This window comes from Equus caballus, chromosome 23 (genome assembly GCF_041296265.1).
Source record: "Equus caballus isolate H_3958 breed thoroughbred chromosome 23, TB-T2T, whole genome shotgun sequence".
NCBI classification, from domain to species: domain Eukaryota; kingdom Metazoa; phylum Chordata; class Mammalia; order Perissodactyla; family Equidae; genus Equus; species Equus caballus.
In genome coordinates this window covers 28,262,501-28,281,822 of record NC_091706.1, presented here as the reverse complement: position 1 = coordinate 28,281,822, position 19,322 = coordinate 28,262,501, and the positions used below count along the sequence as shown (strand labels likewise).

Below are 19,322 nucleotides of genomic sequence, written 5' to 3'. Positions count from 1 at the left end.
CTCCCTAACTTGATGAATGGCTCCACCACCTACCCAGTTGCCTGAGACAGTAACCTGGCCATTACCCTCTGCTTCTTCTCTCTCAATCCCCACAGTCAATTTCTCCTCAAGTCCTGTCAAATCTATCCCTTAGATATCTCCTAATTCCATTGCCCCTCTTGGCTTTCTTGTGTCACTGCCTTAGTTCAGACTCTTATCTTCCCTTGCCTGAATTATTCACCACTTCTCTAATTGGTCTTCTTGGCTCCAGTATCAGCCACTCTATATCCAACCAGTCCTCCATATGCTCTCAGATTCACCTTTCTACATCACAAATATCACGATGATGCTTCTCTGCTTAAAAATGACTCTCCAGGGGCCGGCCAAGGGCCGAGTAGGTAAGTTCACATGCTCTGCTTCAGCGGCCTGGGGTTCACTGGTTCAGATCTTGGGCACGGACCTACACATCACTCATCAAGCCATGCTGTGGTGGCATCCCACATAGAAGAACTAGAATGACCTACAACTAGGATATACAACTATGTACTGGGGCTTTGGGGAGAATAGAAAAAGAGGAAGATTGGCAACAGATGTTAGCTCAGGGCTAATCTTCCTCACCAAAAAGCACACTTAAAAAAAAAAATGACTCTCCATTGATTTCAGGATAGAATCCTAACTTAGTAGCTTCTCATATGAGGCTCTTCATCATGGGACTCTTCACATTCAGGCTCATCTCTCATCACCTCTTGTGCCAGCCTCTAATCCAGGCATAATTAGTTACTGCAAACCTGAGCCAACCTTGCCCTTTCTCCTTCCGGACTACTGTCTCCAGCCTGCCTTGCCTAGCTACCTCTTACTGATCTGTTAAAGTCAGCATTTCCTCTGGAAAGCCTTCCCTCCCTCCTCCATTCTGTGTTCCCTTAGTACTCTGCATTCATTCACCTATTTATTTATTCATCAAATATTTATCCTGCAGGATGGCCAGACAATGACAATCTAACTGTGAACAAGACAGTCAAGGTCCCTGCAGCCCAGAGGGCATATCTCTAACAATTTACTTATCCTTTGCCTGTCTCCGTAGACTGAGGTCCTCAAAGGCACAACTTAACGTGTCTTACTCACCTTTGTATCTCCAGCACTTAGCACTGTCATAGGGCAGGCAGCACAGGGGCGGGTCACCTCAGGGAAATCTTCGGCTGACAGAGGCAATGCTGGGTGGGGAGGCAGCCCCTGCTGGGGTCGGGGCGGGGGGGTGGGGGGGGGCACAACTTCGGCCAGAGTGGTGGCCACTTAGGACACAAGGGGAGCCCCATGCTGGCCTAATGCTACGGCTGTGGCATCAGCTACCATAGACCATAACGTCTGAGGTGGTGGAGCTCTGCCTCTGTACAGCCTCTACCTCAAGCCCATCACAAAGATCACCAGCTGAAGTAGACCAGAAAGTCCATCCCCAGCTGGGAGGTGATGGAAAGACTGAAGGGCATGGGGCACAATCACCAATTCTCCACCCTCCAGATTTCCAAGAGCTTCGTCCACTTTGAGGGCAAGGTAGAGAACAAAAGTCTGGTCAAGTCTTTCCTGGCCTGCCTCCATGGCAAGACCATCCAACTCAGTGGCTTCTCCAACATCTTTAAGATGAACGCCGCCAAGTTCAAAATCCATTTCCCAACCTGCCACCAAGGGGACTCTTTCTTCCGCAGGGGAAGAATATGAAGTAAACGCTGCCAGGAGAGAGGCCAGACGCAGTTCACCTGGAGGGGCTGCCCCTGGAGGAGTTGGGCTCAGAAAAGCCCAGTGAGGAGGTTCTGGTCAAAGTATTTGAGAAGTTTAGGGAGATACAGAACATACACATCCCCATGCTGGACCCCTAACAGGAAGAGATGATGGCCCAGAACTTCCACACCTTCAGTTTCGGGGGACGCTTGAACTTTAAGGCGTATATCCAGTACCGCAGGTACATGGGCTTCATCCAAGTCACTAACATCTTGTGCAGGATGAAACTCATGTACAAAGGCGAGGACTGTAAGGCCATGGCCCCCAACATCAAGGTTTATTTTGATTTGACCAAACAGCTGAGTGATGCCTCAATTAAGAGGAAGAGGAGAGGCAGAGAGCAGAGGAAAGGAAACAAAAGAGCTAGAATTGGAGAGAGAAAAAGCTTTGCAAGAGGAAACAGAAACAGAAGGACTGTGAATTCCGTAGGAATCAGAAAAAGCTGGAGAAGCTACAAACAGAGGAGCAGAAAAAGCTATAAGAAAAAAAAAAAGGAAGAGCGGAAGCTGCTGCTGGCTCAGAGGAACCTGCAGTCCGTCATGTTAATTACGGAGCTGCTGGGCGGGGCCAGGTACGCGCCGGCGGGGCGGGGCTGGTCTTGATCTTCAGCAAGAGCCGTGGCTTCCTGCTCTGGGCTGCCGTCTGTGCGTTTCTCTGCAACGTTCGGTCAGTGTCACGGCACCCTCTTTCCTCACCTGGTTGCAACCAAAGCCCAAGTCTTAATACCAAGAAAAAAACATATCCCGGAAAACAAAAACTTGGAGAGAGTGCGCAATAACAATTTTTTATTATTTGAGTGACTCTCAGTAACAAACATAAATGACTCTTACCCAGGAAGTGCTTAGACTAGTGGAAAATCTAAACTCACCTATGAGTGCTATTCATACTAGTCCTAGAATTTGTTTTATATATCTCACAGCATGGTGTATCAGCACTATCCAATAGAAATATAATTCAAGCCATACATATAATTTTAAATTTTTAGTAGCCACATTTAAAAAGATAAAAATACTTTGGAAATATATATATATATTATAAAGAATATATTTATTGAACTAATATATCCAAAATATTATCATTTGAACATAGAATCAATATAAAAGTTATTGAGATAGATTCTTTTTTTGTACTGTCTTTGAAATCTGATGTTTATTTTACATTCACAGCACAAGTCTAGTTGGACAGCCATATTTCAAGAGCGCAATAGGCACATGTGGCTAGTGGCTACTGTATTGGACAGCACATTTCTAGTGTAGAACCGTGGTTTCAGATGGCATTTCAGCAGTTGGCCGTTTTCTTCAGATGCAATCTTAGGCTGAATCCTATTATGTACCTTGATCAAGGCAGAGCTGCTCCGATTGGAGCAGGCAGGGCTCTTGGAGCTCCATCTGATACTCCGCCCCTTTGCCCCTCCCCACCTCTTCCCGGCAGTCCTTGCAAACGCTAGCACAGCGATTCCCACTCTTCTCTCTGCCGCTGTCTCATCTTTGAAAGAATTAGCCTTCCAAACTGTTATTAAGTAATCATTAATTTGTGTTCTCTTTTTTTCATTCCAGAGGCACATATACTTGCCGCTCAAAACTTCTAGTCAGAATAAGATAACAAATGAGAGAATACATTGAATTGGGGGTGGGGAGGGAGAGTAGTGGAAAGTTCCCGTTGTCATTGACCATATCATGGTAAATATTGACTTTCTATTAGGTTTTTAGACAATTGAAGGTATCTCTGATACCACCATTATTAGATGTGTGGAGCCTTTGTTCTAACTAAGATTGCGAGATAAAATACTGTATTTTAATTTGCTAAATATGAAAACCCTAGCTCCAGCCCCTTACTGCAGCGCAGTGGGCTAGTGGGGGGAGAAGGGGCGCTTGGTTTCTAATCAAGACCAGGTGACCATCATTAGGTAAGTTAGTGTCTCTTAACATCAGTCAATGAAAACAGGACAACAGCAGCTTTTTAAGACTTTTGTGAAGATTGAAGAAATTATTAGTGATGTTGTAAGCACAGTTTGAAAAACTATAAATTTCTTTAATTGGGTTTGAGATTTCCTGGGTGAATTAAGGATCATGGTTTTGAGCATTCCCAGTCTCAAAAGTTCATCAGCACATCCAGACAGTGGAATAGTATTCAGCGCTAAAGAGCTGTGAGCTATCGAGCCATGAAAAGACATGGAGGAAACGTAAATGCATATTACTAAGTGAAAGGAGCCAATCTGAAAAGGCTACATACTGTGTGATTCCAACTATATGACATTCTAGAAAAGGCAAAACTATGGAGACAATAAAAAGATCAGTGTTGCCAGGGGTGGGGCCTGGAAAGACACGAATAGGCGGAGCACAGAGGGTTTTTAAGGCAGTGAAAATACTCTGTATGATACTATAAAGATGGATATATGTCATTATACATTTGTCCCAAACCAAAGAATGTACAACATGGAGTGAACCCTAAGGTAAAGTGTGGACTTTGGGTGATGTTCATCGCCAGTAAAAAAAAAAAATGTGCCATTCTGGTGAGCGATGTTGATAACGGGGAGGCTATGCATATGCGGGGACAGAGAGTAAATGGAAAATCTCTGCACCTACCTCTCAATTTTGTGGTAAACCTAAAACTGCTCTAAAAAAATAAAGGCTTAAAAAAAAATCAACACAGTCTCCCTGAGATTGTATTCCAGGGATAACTGGGCATATTTGGGTGAGGCTGTAAGCCATCCTGAGCGTGTGTGCCTCCCCCTCCTGTGTTTGACTTGAACCCCCAACAGGCCTGGTTGAAGCTTTCTGTCCTTGACACTCATGTCTTCTGCCATCCTTTCTTCACCTACCACACCCATCCTTTGCTGGGTAGTGAATCTTTGTGCTGTATTCTGGCTTTGCAATATATAGATGACAAACTTTGGGGACAAGTTTTCTCTTGGGTTATAAACTGGGTGAAAAAAAGGGTGAATTCCTTCTTTCTTAAATATTAGCTGTCATACTAAGAAATGAGGATATATGAAAGATTCAGGGAAAATTTAGCAACCTCAATAAGAAATTTACCAAATAGATTGTATTTCATTCACATTTGACTGCCCAATATTATTAGAGTGTTAAAAAAATACACTGAAAAGCTCTGAGGGGGTTGGGGGGAGTATAACATACTAAGGCTTAATATGCATCTTTGTTGCAACTGGTTCCTCCAAGATTAGCTCATTTCTTGCCTCCACACATTTAACTTTTTGTTTATCCTCCTCACAAAATTGTTTTAAATAACAATCCAGGCCTGGTACCCGAAGCCTCCTGTGAGCAGCCTCTCTCTGTCCACATGGAATGACACCGTGGACAGATCCCAGGGGTCGTTCTGCTTGGTTGAATTCATCCCGTGGGGGTCAGTCCAAGAGAGAGCAGATGGCAAGCTCTTCTGAATTTTGAGGAAATGCCAAAGCTGTCTTTACAAGTCTCAAGGCTCTTGCAGATCCTTAGAAACAATGATAAATGTAGGGCGTTCAGCTTGAAAACACTAGAAAACATTCTGGAAATTAACAAACTGCCTTTTGTTAAGGTTTGACTCTGGGTACCCTAAGTATGCAGATTTTGCAATTAATCAATGTAGGATATGTAAAATGAGTCCTGATTTGTCACCCAGAGGTGATAAGTAGTGCCTTTGGGGATGGCTCAGCATCAAGGCCTCAGCCAAATTGTTGCTGGTCTTCTGGAAAATGTAACCAATCTTAAGGCACAACTTTTGTGACCTAACCTTTTTACTGCCTCTTTCCCTCTTAATTTTTCCTACGCTGAATTTCTCTTCATAAAGAAAAAAATAAACAAAAACACAAGTCCACACTTTTATATTTTAAAATTGGAGTAAGGCACCTAAGTTATATTTTAGAAAAATGTAGGATGGGAAGGAAGGAAGTAGAGGAAGACTGAGTCTTTCATCAGAGACCACAATTATGTTCCAGAACTTGTAGGAAATTCTGCATGAAGCTAGAGGTAAAACAAAAATAAAATGGCTTTGAATTTGTATCACTACGGGCAGCCCCCCATCTAAGAAGCAATTGGGTAATAAAGGTTTATTCTCTAAGCTGTTGTTCAGAGCTCAGAATTAATTTTTCCATAAAAACACTATAAATGATTGAGCTCACTGATCCGACATGAAAAGTCAATTTAACTCCATAGTGATTGTGAAGGACGGGACTCCTGGTTCTAGTTCAAGCTCAACTAACCACTCTTTACAACATTCCTCTGATGGGAAGACGTATATCAAGTTCCAACTCACAATACCAGGCACATTCCAGGCCCTGCCTATGTCCCTTCTTCTGTTTTGAAATTCTCAGCAAAAACACCAGGGCCTTCCTAACAGAATGAACTAGAGCTCAGGTTTCCTTTCCTCAAACTCTTTCCAGAAGTTATCCCTTGATAGCTGCATAGAAGGAAATGATTGCATCAGTCATTCTTGAGGTCTCTGAATTAGGAGAGAGGGGCATCACCTCCACAGCAAACAGAGTCCATAGATTCAGGCCTCCCCTACTTGGTGGTTCATGTATTAAGGCAGAGAGAATGATAGAAAGGATGCTGACTGTGAGTCACCAAAGGCGAATTTGAATCTTGACTTGACCGTTACCTATGTAACCCTGATTGAGTGACTTCACATGTCTGGGCCTTAGTTTTCAGTTACTTAAGAAAATAAACAAACAAATAGGATGTCAAATTTCTGAGAAAAGAGTTCATAGTTTTCAAGAGAGCGTCAAAGGAATCTATCACCACCACCCCCAAAATTAAGAACCACTGGACAAAATGACTGCGTAATCCTTTTAGCCCTAGTATTTGAAGTTCCAAGCCTGGTGCTGTTTCTCAATGAGGAACTGCCTACTCATGATTTAAGCACCAAGTTCTGGGACCCTCCAAATCAGCTTGTAGCAACCTTGTCCTCTAAACTAGTTAAACAATAAGCAGAATGACAAATAAAGCTCTTATAAACTTTCTACATGATTTCTCATTCTCTGAAAATCTCTCCTATTATGTTAATCAAAGATTTGTCATTTCAAATCTTCAGTTTCCAAACTCAGAGTTTACATGGATTGGACTAATTAGATAATTTCTAGGTCTCCACTTCTAGACTTTTTTTTTCATATCTTCAATCAATTCACCCTTCTCCTTCAATTTACTTGACATATTCCTCGCTCCTAAGAGTTTTTGGAATCAAGACAGAGGTTGAAATTCAAGGTCAATCTCATAACTTAGAATCATTTTTTTTCTTTCAGGAAGAGAAGCGTTGGATTGCTTATCCTGTGTGTGGAGTTACCACCTGGTGGGAGGAATCTGTGCCTCGGACTGTCTGGTGGGGGAATACAGAGTGGGAGAGGTACTGAGAGCTGGCCATGGTGTGCCTTCTGCCGTTTCTACAGAGGGACGCGAGCTAGTTTCTGCATGTCATTCTGGGCAAAATCAAAAAGTCCTAAAATTCCTACACTCACTGCAGTTCAGGTTTAATATTTTAAAATCTTCTACCATTGCATCATAGAATAATTATGCTACCCTACTGTAGCCTTAATTTTGATCAAAGGAACTGAGACAATTGGAAAGAAATAATGGGGAAATTAAGAAACGAAGGCCTCAGAATTAACTTTACATTCATTGCTTATGACCTTAGAAGATTCAAGTTTAGGTGGTTAAGTTCACACACTCTGCTTCAGAGGCCTGGGGTTTGCTGGTTTGTATCCCGGGCATGGACCTATGCACCATTTATCAAGCCATGCTGTGGCAGGCATCCCACATATAAAGCAGAGGAAGATGGGCATGGATGTTAGCTCAGGGCCAGTCTTCCTCAGCAAAAAGAGGAGGATTAGCAGCAGATGTTAGCTCAGGGCTAATCTTCCTCCCCCCCCCCCCCAAAAAAAGAAGATGATTCAGGTCTATAAAGGAATATTATGTCAGAAATAAGAAATATCTTCTCTCTTACCCTTCTACTGTCCAACCTGAAACATCTAAATAATGTCAGAACTACACAGTTCATGTTGGTCTTTCATTTCCTCCACCCCTTCACTGTATTAAGAGAGATATATTTTCATTATTTGCCCAGAAACCATAGATTTTCTCGTCCACTAACTTCTTGATTGCATTTCCAAACTTTAGAAATTAAGTAAATTTCTCCATGGTGAAATTAACACAACCCAGCATATTCACATATGAGTTCTCTTTAAATTCTGAAACAGCCCTCATTCCACTTTGGTGAAATTGAGATTCAGAGAGATTAAATAATTTGCTAAAGATCACATGGGTAGTAAGTAACAGGCTGCGACTGAACCCAGGGGTTCTGACTCCTAATCCGGAATCGGATGAAATAATAAAGGCTGTAACAGCTGAGAAAGCACCTTCTCAGCCCCTGAAACATGCCAAGGTGCTCAACAAAGGCAATTTCTGTTCCTTCTTTTTCTATCATACCATTCTCCCAAAGTTCAAAAGTAAAGAAAATTTTTTAAACTATGAAAGTCAATTTAGCATGAGCCAGACAGAACTTGTCCTTGACCAGGTACAGCGCATGAGCCTCAGGTTGTAACCTGAGCTATTCTAGAAACCTGTTCTCCCACTATTATTACCAGTAGAACTCAGAGGGTAAAGCCCAGCAATGGTTCCATCCAGGTGCAGACAGTCGGTTCTGTCTTTCCCTCTGCACAGTTCAAATAAACCATCTTCCTGTTATCCCCCGCGAGCCTTCTTCCCTTATGGAGACAAGATGGAACCCCCATCTGGGAACTCCAGTGCCTTCTTAATTCCTCAACACTCAAAAAGAATCTCCTGGTTGTTCTTGACAGGGGGAGAAACTTAACTGTGAAAAATGCCATGAGAGCTGCATAGAATGCAAGGGACCTGGCGCCAAGAACTGCACGGTGTGCCCTGCCAACCTGGTGCTGCACATGGGTGACGGCCGCTGCCTGCGCTGCTGCAACGCCTCCGATCCTACCGATGCCCAGGAGTGCTGTGACTGCCAGGGCACCATGGGTAAGGGGAGTGGGAGAGCAGCCTGCAGAGGAAGGGTGTGTCCTCAGGAAGCTGATGGGAGCATGGAGGGAGGAAGATGGAAAGTTCTGGAGAATCAATAGAGTTACCTCTTTATTGAGTGCCTGCTGTGTGCCTACTGTACTTGAAACTTTCTGTCCATCATCTCATAAAGTAGGTATTATTAATCCAGTTTTACAGATGAAGAGACTGAGACTCAAAGCCTTTGATTAGTCTGCCCGAGTCCCTACCATTGTTGAGAGGCTCATCTGTAATTAGATTGGGGGTCCTTTGCACTGCAAACCCCCCATTCTTTCTACTGCTATGCTTCCTCCAAAATTAGAGCTCAAGAAGGTCTAGAATTTTGTCTTTATAAAGTTACTTTATTTCTTTTTTAATTCTTCCCTCCCGTGAAAAAAGGAAAAACAATCAACTATCAAAGAAGTTGATGCCAATATCGTCTTGATTCTGTTGAAGAATCATTCTGTGTCAGTCAGCCCAAAGCTGTGCTTCCCGTTAGAGACTTAAGGCATTTTAGAAGTAAACTTTCCTTGAAGGCTAAGAAGAAACAAAACTTCTTCTACCAATTTTTTGTCCCCCAACTATTTCCACCCCCAGCCCCATCCATATGGGTACTTGGTCCTCATTGGCCACAACCTTAAAAAGATCCCAAATGGAGTGATTCCTTACAGAAAGAAAAAATAAATTTTTAAAATGCACTTTCTAGTCCAGAGGCAGATCATTTCCTTGGGGTTCAGACATGGCCTGACAAACAAAGACCCCATACTCATGGGAGCCTGTCCATTGATAAGTGAAGTAAATCTCAGACACCTAACTGTTTCTGTTTTATTTTTTTATCAGCCTTTTCAACTAAATTCTAGATATCATCTTCCCCAAAACTAATTATTTCTTTCTTTCAGCATTCTCACCCCTGCAAGCAGCTGATTTTCCCAGCTCATCCTATACATCCACCTTCAGGGTCTAAAATATCCATGCTGTGTCAGCTAAGAATCATAACCCTCATTACATGGATGGCTTTAAATGAAACCAGAAGTGTGTACATGTTGGGTATAGAGTTTTGCAAGCCTGTTACCACTAAGAACTATTTAGTCAGCTTTTCTTGGCCTTCTGTGGCTCATGAAGATCCACCTGGACAACTCTGCCAAAGTCTAAATACTCTTGATTACCTCCTCATTCTCTCGTGAGACACTTGTCTCTTCAAAGAAGCCAGATCGCAGAGGCTAACTCTGACTCTGCAGACCTAAGACTGGGAATAGTAAGGCATGATTGCATATGGCACCCTAGTAATTGGAACAACCTCCAAAGTTCTTTTCTTGACTCTCCTGCCTTGGGCAGTATTCATCTCCAAGTACCACATACAGATGGCTTATCCATCCCTCTGGTGCTTTAATATTTCCTCCAGGGAAAAATTCTGTGCTGATATTATTAATGATAAAAGCAATAATGATAATGCTGTTATTTTAGAGGAGGAAATTCTGCTTGATGGGCAAAATCCCATAAGAATGAAAGTTATGATAAAACAGAAAACTTGTTTATCACAGCAAAAAGAGACAGAGCTACATATCGGTGATGAATGAGATGTAATTGGCCAATATCTTTTTTTTAATTTATTTTTTATTGTGGTAACATTGGTTTACAATACTATATAAACTTTAGGTGTACATCATCACATCTTGATTTCATCCAATATCTAGTAAGCAAAAATAATTGGCCCTAAAATAACTGGCAGCAATATTCTATCCATTACGCTAGTATGTATAATGTACCCAGAATCTCTCATAAAAGAATCCTGGGGACCAGACTCAGGTGGTTCTAAAAATATTTACGGAAAACTTAATATGTATTTCAACATGTACATCCAACATAAGCTGCTAGTTTTTTTCTCTAGTTCTTTTATACTCTCTTTCACATTCCCGTTTGGTAAGTTAAAGAAAAGAAAAAAAAAATTAAGTAACTTACCCAAATCATACCAACTGAATAAATGAGGGAGAAGTAAGAAAAATGAGCTCATCACTGAAGTTATGGTTTAATCCTTTCTTCTGTGATACTGTTTTGGTTACTCCATGTTCTCAACTAAGGCATCAAAACAGAGGCTGATGGGGGCCGGCCCAGCCCCATGGCCGAGTGGTTAAGTTCGCGCACTCCGCTGCAGATGGCCCAGTGTTTCGTTGGTTCAAATCTTGGGCGCGGACATGGCACTGCTCACTGAGCCATGCTGAGGCGGCGTCCCACATGCCACAACTAGAAGGACCCACAACTAAGAATATACAACTATGTACCGGGGGGCCTTGGGGAGAAAAAGGAAAAAAAAATAAAATCTTAAAAAAAAACCCAAGAGGCTGATGAATGACAGGGGACAGAGCCCTCAACCTCAGAAATCTTAAGTTTGATAGAAGAAATCCCTTGTCACTCAACTTGGTTGTCAGAATTTAAAGGTGGTGCTTCTCCTCCTACCAGATTAGAGCCACAGAATGCCAAGAAGTCAAAAAACAGCTGTCACAGTGTTTTGCCTTAATGTCTCCAGACTGCAGTGTGGAGTAAGGATTCCTGGGTTCACATTCTGATTGCTCCACAAACAAGCTCTTACCTTTGACAATGTGACAATTCACTTCCTCTCTGTGGTCCTCGGTTTCCTCAACTGTCAAGAAACAGATTGACTTCAGTTATTTCTACAGCAATGAGTCAATGGTCTTATAAATAATCTGCTCCTGCACATGAACAGTGGGATAATCATGTCAGACCAGGTTTAAAGGTAGCTGGGGAGAGGACTCAATCTTAAAAAAAATCAGAATTGAAACAGAAAGTAGAGCATTTAGTAACAACTGAAACATGGCCCTAGATGGAGTATCTTTCTGAGGCAGGAAATAGAAGAATCTATTGGTAAGGTTGGACACTTGGTGACTGACCCATGAGGCATGGGGATGAGGGGGTTCGCGTTGGATCTCAAACTGGCCTTCCTCCTAGAAGGGTTTGTTGGTATCATCTGACACAGACTGGGACTCTCACGGGGTGCACTTCTGTAGAGTGGTGTGCTCTCTAAGGAAATCAGAGACAGTGATTCCACCATTTTAGGTTTAAAAGATAAAGTTCTTTATCTCAGAAACTAATTGTCTGCATTCCATTTCTTCTCCCCACCCTTCTCCTCTGCCTTCTTCCTTTGGGTCATCTTCCAACAGACGAGTGTATCCTTCGAGCAGGTGAGATAGGGCCTGCAGCTGAACGTTCCAAGACAGCCCTGTTCATCACCTCCTCCATTATGCTGGTGCTTCTGCTCGGGGCAGCTGTGATGGTGTGGAGGAAATCACGGGGCCGAGTCCAGCAAGCAGAAAAGGTCCGCTATGAAAAACTGGCTGACCCTAGCAAGTCTTACTCCTCCTATAAGAGCAGCCCTCGCGAGAGCACCAGCTTCGAAGAGGATCAAGTGATTGAGTACAGGGACCGGGACTATGATGAGGATGACGATGATGACATTGTCTACATGGGCCAAGATGGCACTGTCTACCGGAAGTTTAAGTATGGGCTGCTGAATGATGATGATGACGATGAGCTGGAATACGATGATGAGAGCTACTCCTACCAGTAAACAGAGGCCACCCTCCTCCTCCCCAGCCTCATTCCACGCACAGGCACATGTGTGAGCATTACAGTTTTGGGTTTTATCCCCACACACCAGGGTGACGTCTGGGTGTTTGTATTCGTCTTCTTAACCATGAGTCCAACTAGAGTATATAAGAATGCTAAAATATTTTGTTCTTCTTTTGGGTGGCTAAACTCAATTAACCATAATTGTTCAACTGTTATTGAGGAACAAGGATAAAATTCAGAGGGATTTTCCTCAAAACAATATGTCAAGACAGAAAACACAGGAAGTGAAAAAAGTGAGATTTGTACAAACTTTTACATGATCAAAAAAACAAAGGAAATGGACCTAGAGAAATTCTGTTTCTCAGCTGCATTGTGGAGATTTTTGCTACCTTCTGGAATTCTGATATTTCTGTAAATGATTTTGAGGGGTTGAGGAGATGAAGGAGTTGTTTGTCCGAGGGGATTTTTCTCCCCTTTTGGCTCTCTTTAGGCAGAGATTGGTTCTATAAGGAGCAACCAAAGAAGGTTCTCCTCCTCATGCTGTTTATCAATTGACTCCAGACCGCCCCTAGTGAGCAGAAGAGACCACCCCTGCTGAGGCTGGTCACGACCCACTTAGAGATGAGGAAAGAAAAGGAGCCATGTGTTCGCTGGGCTTTGGCTCTCCTGCAGTAATCCAGAGTCATCATGATTCTAGGGAAAGAACAAGCTCAGGCAGGAGGTAGGCAGCAGCAAGCCCAGTAGGAACAAAAAAAATCACTGTTTCCAAGAATTGCAGCATTACACCCTCATGATTTTCTAAGAGCATTTCTGGTTGGAAACATCATCAAAGACACCAAGAAAGAAAAGAAAAACGACAGTGTTAACCTAACATAAAATGGGATAAAATGACGAAAACTTCATCCATTCTAAAAAAAGACTTTAGCTACTAAATCAAAGAGCTTTCATCAACAGCCCATCACAGAACTGTGGGCTCTCCATAGAAAGAGTTGGAATGGAGTCTAACATGGAAAATCCCAAGGTCCTGCTCACAGCTCAATCCAGCTGCCGACCAGCACTCTTTATCTGTGTGATCCTTGTTTCTAGACATCCAGGCCTTCCCTTTTTCCACACTCTGTCAAATACACTCTTGGATTTGTGCACCTGGGACAGTTTTTCTGCAGATACTACAGAGAGAGGGGCTCTTGCTGTGTGAAATTACCTAAGGAGGGTTTTGCCGATTTCCTTGTCAAAGCAGAAGTGATAGGCAGCAATGGAGTGGACCAGCAGAAAGTGACATTTTCACATGATGAGGATGATCATAAAAAAATTTATTGCACACCTACTATGTTCCAGGTACTGAGCTAAATAATTCATTTTAAAAAATCACTCTTACTACCACCATAACTTCATGAGGTTGGCACAATTATTACCCTATTTTTATCAGAAACCCGAGGCTTATGAGAGGTTAAGTACCTAGCTCAGGATCACAGAAAACTAATCAAGATTCAAGGAAAAAGAATGACCTTAAAGCACATCTTCTTAATAACTATGCTCACTACCTAAAGTGGAAAAAGAAGCATCCTAAATCTAACAAAGTCATGTCTATAATTTTATTTTATGATATGGCAACTGTCTTATCTTTACCGAGTTTGTGCATTTTCTTTCTTTTATTTAAAAAAACAGAATCTATCACTGACACAGGAAATCTCTGTAAAGAAGTGTTCAGTTTATTGAAGGCCTCACTGTTTCTTTAGGGGAAAGCTCGTAAAACAAAGGTTGGCAAACTTTCTCTGGAAAAGGCCAGATAGTAAATACTTCAGGCTTTGCACAACTACTCAACTCTGCCGTTGTGGCATGAACGCAGCCAAACCATAACAAACGGGTGGGCTGTGCGCCAATAAAACTATTTATGGACACCCAAATTTGGATTTAAGGTAATATTCACATATTATAAAATATTATTCTTCTTTTGATTTTTTTCTCCAATCGCTTAAAAATGTAAAAACCATTCTTAGCTCAGGGCAGTACAAAAATAGTGATGGGCCAGATTTGGTCAACAGACTGTGGTTTGCCAACCTTATCTTAAAAAAAATTCCTAAGAGACAATGTGTACCACACACACATATGATATGCTCCCCAAGTTTTTTACCATTTAAAGTCATCTCTTCAAAATCTATTTGAAGTCCTGATAGTTCCCTTTCAATTCTTAGAAATAAATAAAAATACATGTAAGATAGTCATTATATCAATGGCTGCCTTCTGGATTTTTCGTCTTTTGCTGTGTAATTACTGAGTGTAGCCTATGGAAAGAAGTAATTTTGTTTATACTGTGTTATTCATCTTCCTTGATCATTCTAAAGCTCTGATAGACGTTTGATTTTCTTTGTGTAGCCTGGAAATCACTTTTCAAGAAAAATCTGTGTTTATGATACACAAAGATTAAATGAGGTCGAAATGACCTTGAATACTAAGAAAAATTGTGTTGCTATTACTCTATGTGGGCCTGAAAGGAAGGCTCCTACTGTGTATGGGTACAATTGGACATCTTTCCATCTTTGTTCTTAGATGTTATTCTCAGACTTCTTTTGAATGCTATGGTAACAACTGTCTAAATAGATAAATATGTGATTGGAAAACAAAGTCATTTTTTTGGTTTTTTGTTTGTAAATAACTTGGAAATATTAAGAGAATCCCTGTATATTGGAAATACAACAAGAGGCTGGGCAATAGGTTGGAAGGTTCTAGATCATAAAAAACAATTTTAAAATTCGAAATAAGATTAAATGAAAATTGGATAATTTTATGAGGGCTTGCATGTTAATAGACTGTTTCTGAGCACTTATGTGCTTAGTGCGAAGCTACCGTACGACAAGGGACAGATGGGCAGTGAGGTTCCCTGACCCGGAATCAAATCCTGGCCAGGGTGGTGAGAGCTGCAAACCTTAACCACTAGGCAACCAGGGTTAGGTCCTTGGTGGATCTGAATAGTTACAGCTTCCCAATGAATTGTTGTATATTTGAATCCTTCAAACTAGACCAGAGAGAAAATCTAGGCTGTTCTAAGGTTTAAAGTTTGTTTTACCAAATTTCTCAAAAGAAGTGAAGGAAGAACCTGCCTGCCAGGAAAGGACGTCATGGGTGCAGCATCTAGTCAGGTCAAGCTCCCGTCCCTCCTCAGGAACATTCGCTGCCTGGCTAGTGATACTGGAGAAGGTATGCCTGGCTCCAGGCCTTGCAGAGAAGCTGGGGCGAGGGGTCCCCGGGGGAGGCAGGCCACGTGCTGGCAGGATCTGGGTGGCTCCTTGCTTGGCTTTGAGCAGGCTCTGATCTCGGGACCCCAGGGGAAAGGGCTGGGGACACACATCCAGGCTCAGAGGGGCCTGCAGAGCCAGTGCCCAGGTTGGGTGAGCTCTGGGGATGGGGCTTCCCAGTCCTGAACTATTCCGGCATGGTGGCCCCATCTGATGCCAAATAGCTGCAACCACAGCAGCAAGTCACAGAAGCTAGAAAGTTCCACTGGGCTGGCCTTTGGGGCCTCTGCTTTGCCCTTTGATGCCGTCTCTTCATGCACTGGGCTTGCATGTGCCCCTGGTGCCCTTTCTCTGTGACATGTTCCAAAAAGATGTCACAAGCTCCAGGCTGAACAGGGCAGTACCTGTTTGACCTCCAGAAGAGCTGGAAGCTATGGAGACGCTCTCCAGTTTCAGCCTCCATTCTGGGGATTGTTTGGCGCACAATAGGCTCTATATGGGCAATTTCCTTTCTAAATTTTGTCCCCTTCCCACTGCTGTCCCCCAACCTGGCCCTCGCCTTCTGGTTTCCCCTGCCCACGATGCTGCCCCACCTGGCCAGGCACACCGCCCTACTCCTGTGCCTGCCCTCCGCCCTGGTCACAGGCTGTTCCACTGGGATCCTGTGCCTTTACCAGCTGGCTTTTACATCACACCCGTGAGGCAGTATCCAATCCCAGATGCCATGTGCTCCTCTCTGGGGATCCTCCCCTTGGTGAACTGGAGGGACTCCCCAAAGAAGCCCGTGCTGTCCGCTGTCATTCCATGATGTTCAGACACACAAGAACCATACAGATCCCTCCTCCAGGGTGCAAATTTACTCTCCTCCCTTCCACCTGAGCAGGTAGTCAAGGCTATGAAGCCGGTACCATCCAGTCACCTCAACCTTCCTTGCCCAAAGGAGACTGAGGTGAAGGTACCAGAAAAAGGATGGCAAAGGAGGAGAATCAAGTAGAGACCAAAGGACAGGGCGATGGGCACAGAGTCCCCACAGCAGTGGGGATGTACCATTGACATCTAGTCCTCTGGAGACCAATGGAATCCTCACTTCCCTTGAGTGCAGTCCTGGGCCTCTGGACCTCTATCCCAAGCACCCAGAAGTCAGTTTGAGTGAGAAAGCCCAGATGTCTCTGATAATCATCTCCCGAGAAAGCCACATCGTTGCCACCTCACACAGCCCTGCTGGAGATGCCCTGCCTCTGTGGAAGTCTGATCCAGATGCAGTGGTGCTCTCTGCCCCCACCCCGTGCTGCTCCCTGCTGCCCGAGAGGTCACCAAAGGAAGTGCTGGGTGCAGACCGTGGGCCCAGCTCTCCAGGCTCACTGACGTCCGGGAAGGAGATGCAGGACGAAAGCCTGCAGACATCCCATCATGCAGCTCTTGTCCACCGGGATCTCCCAGCAGTAGGCCCTGCAAACAGAGAATCACCATGCCACTTGTGCTGCCCCTGACACTGCCCCTGACACTGCTGCTGCTGTGGGGCCAAGGTGAGCTGCCCCCACCTCCTCAGCTTCCCTGCACAGCTGTTGCCAAAAACCCGGGCAGCTTGGAGAGGAACACTGAGTGTCAGCGGAACAAGATCTTGGAGGATCAAACGGGGTCATGGCAGACCACAGGGCCACTCAGCCTACCCCTCATTTCTCCCCTCCTGCCTTGGAGACTGCAGCCTCCCTGCCCCTGGTCACCCACACTTTACAGGTCTCTCCTCCTCCCACTGACTTGGCTGACCTATCTGCCAGACCCCCAAGCCTGTCTGTCCGTCTACCTTCTCTAACTCCACCACAAATACTGATCAGGAAACAAGATACACAGTCCCAAACTCTCCTCCTGTTCCTGCTGATTCTCTTCCTCTCTTTAGATCCAGTCCTAGGGAATTCCACTTCATGAGAATGGAGGTCCTTTTCATTCATCAGAGCTACAGCGGCTTCTATTTCTAGCCTCCCCACATCTTCTAGCACCTCATCCTTCTCCTTCCAGCCACCTTCCTGCCAAAAAGAATCCCTGACACCTATGTGTGTAGCTTTCCCTCCTTTTTTCATACCCACTCATCTTCCAGTCCCTTCTACCAAGAGCCCTGTGTTCACCGGCCAGCCCATACCTCCTGTGGCAGTCGCTTCCACCATCACAGCCATGGCATCTGCAGGTCTGACCTCTCAGCCTACTTTAGATCCTGGTGTCACTGACTTGAACACCACTCCCCATTCCCAGGCTGGCATTTTCAGGTCTCCGGACTCCAGTGTGAGATCTCTCCCATTTTCCCAAGTTCATTGCCGTGTGGAGCAGAGGCACCTGCAAAGGGACCGGTCTCCATCAGCCCACCTTCATTGATGGTCCCCTTCCCCACCCCAATTTTTAACTATCCCTTTGGCCCCCAAACTGCCCCTCAGCCCACATGTGGGACCCCTGATGGGCAGCAGCAGAAAGCCCCTCTCCCCCGCATTCCTGTTTTCACCACCCACCCCTCGTGGCTCCTGCAGGCCCCCACTCTCCAGAAGGCAGCACCTCTGCAAACCTCAAGGCTGCCCCTGACACCGATGCTCTGGATCCCACTTCTCCTTCCCAGGCTGTCACCTTCCAGTCTCCCCCTATCTCCAGGGAGAAGCACTGCCCATTTTACGTGGCAATTCCTGGTTCTGAGAACTTACCACTCAGGGGCAGCACTGCCTCGGCCCACGTCTCCACCCGTTTACCCGCTCAGTCAGTCAGCAGACAGACTGCAACTTCTCACCTTCTCTTTGACCCAGGAATCACCGCTCAGCCCACATTTGAGGACTGTGATGGGCAACAGACTAACAACCCTTTCCTGCTGGGAAAACTGGTAGACCTGGCACAAGCTGTAGGTCTAACCTGTCCTGCAGCCTGGCCACCCAGAGGCAGCATAAGGACATCAGGTTTTGCAGTTTGACATTGCCAGGCTCTGCATTTGACACCACTGTCAACAGCTTAAATCCAAGCACCTGGGGCCACCTGTCCAGAATTCAGCTGGTATTACGGGTGGGGACAACATCATTCCCATGACTGGAAGACCTGGTATTCCCACCTTCCATCAGTACAGTTGAGGCCCACAGGGCAAACCACAGGTGTTGCAGTCAGAGAGAATAACATCTCACTTGCGATAGAAGGCTCCTGTGTCACCACCTGCCATCAGAACACTTGGAGCCCATGTACCGAGAGCACAGGTAGGGTGATGGGGGACACCACTGTTCATGCTGTAACTGGATACTCTTACGGTCCCTTGTCCATACAGAAAAGCCACAGCACCACATGAGCAAAGCGCAGGTGGGGTGTTGGGGGACAGCACCAAACGTTTTTAGAGAGAAACCTTTACTCTCAGTTAAAACACCTGCTTCCCCGCCAACGCCCCATCAGGGTCCCCCCTGACTTTGGAGGAGCCAGCACTGTGTTTGGAGGCTCCTGGTCAGAGCAACTCAGGGCACAGCAAGTGGTAGCCTCGCCTCTGGCGCACCATCATCAACCTGCCAGGGCCTCATAGGAGCCACCGACCAATTCCTTTCTTCTGTCACGGAGCTCAACAAACAAAGAGCACATCTTCCTCTGCAAACTGTGTGTGACCAGGAAGGGACTTTGCTCCATTGGAAAGAGGCTCAGCCCCTTTCAGCGAAACTGAACCTGCTCTCTTCCCTCAGCAGCCAGAGGACCACACCTCACGGGTGTATGCGTGGTGTGTGTGTGTACATGTAGTGTGGGGTGTGTGTGG

The 19,322-nt window shown here is 44.7% G+C and overlaps 1 protein-coding gene and 1 long non-coding RNA gene across 4 annotated transcripts in view; one reads left to right on the top strand and one right to left on the bottom strand.

Moving 5' to 3' along the window:
* Nucleotides 1-14,954, top strand: part of PCSK5 (proprotein convertase subtilisin/kexin type 5) — a 436,446-nt gene extending 421,492 nt beyond the window's left edge. For all 3 annotated transcript variants that reach the window (XM_005604948.4, XM_014735411.3, XM_070248444.1), the window contains 3 exons: nt 6,992-7,092; nt 8,543-8,729; nt 11,924-14,954. In XM_005604948.4, coding sequence (XP_005605005.1) covers nt 6,992-7,092; nt 8,543-8,729; nt 11,924-12,330 — 695 coding nt within the window. In that variant the 3' untranslated portion in view covers nt 12,331-14,954. The remainder of the gene's footprint in view (nt 1-6,991; nt 7,093-8,542; nt 8,730-11,923) is intronic.
* On the bottom strand, nt 2,012-17,829 carry LOC138920351 (uncharacterized). The gene is made up of 3 exons (XR_011431391.1): nt 17,703-17,829; nt 11,335-11,385; nt 2,012-2,447 (listed from the first exon to the last, which is right to left on the bottom strand). It is a non-coding gene; the product is annotated as an uncharacterized lncRNA (long non-coding RNA).
* Nucleotides 17,830-19,322: the final 1,493 nt, after the last annotated feature.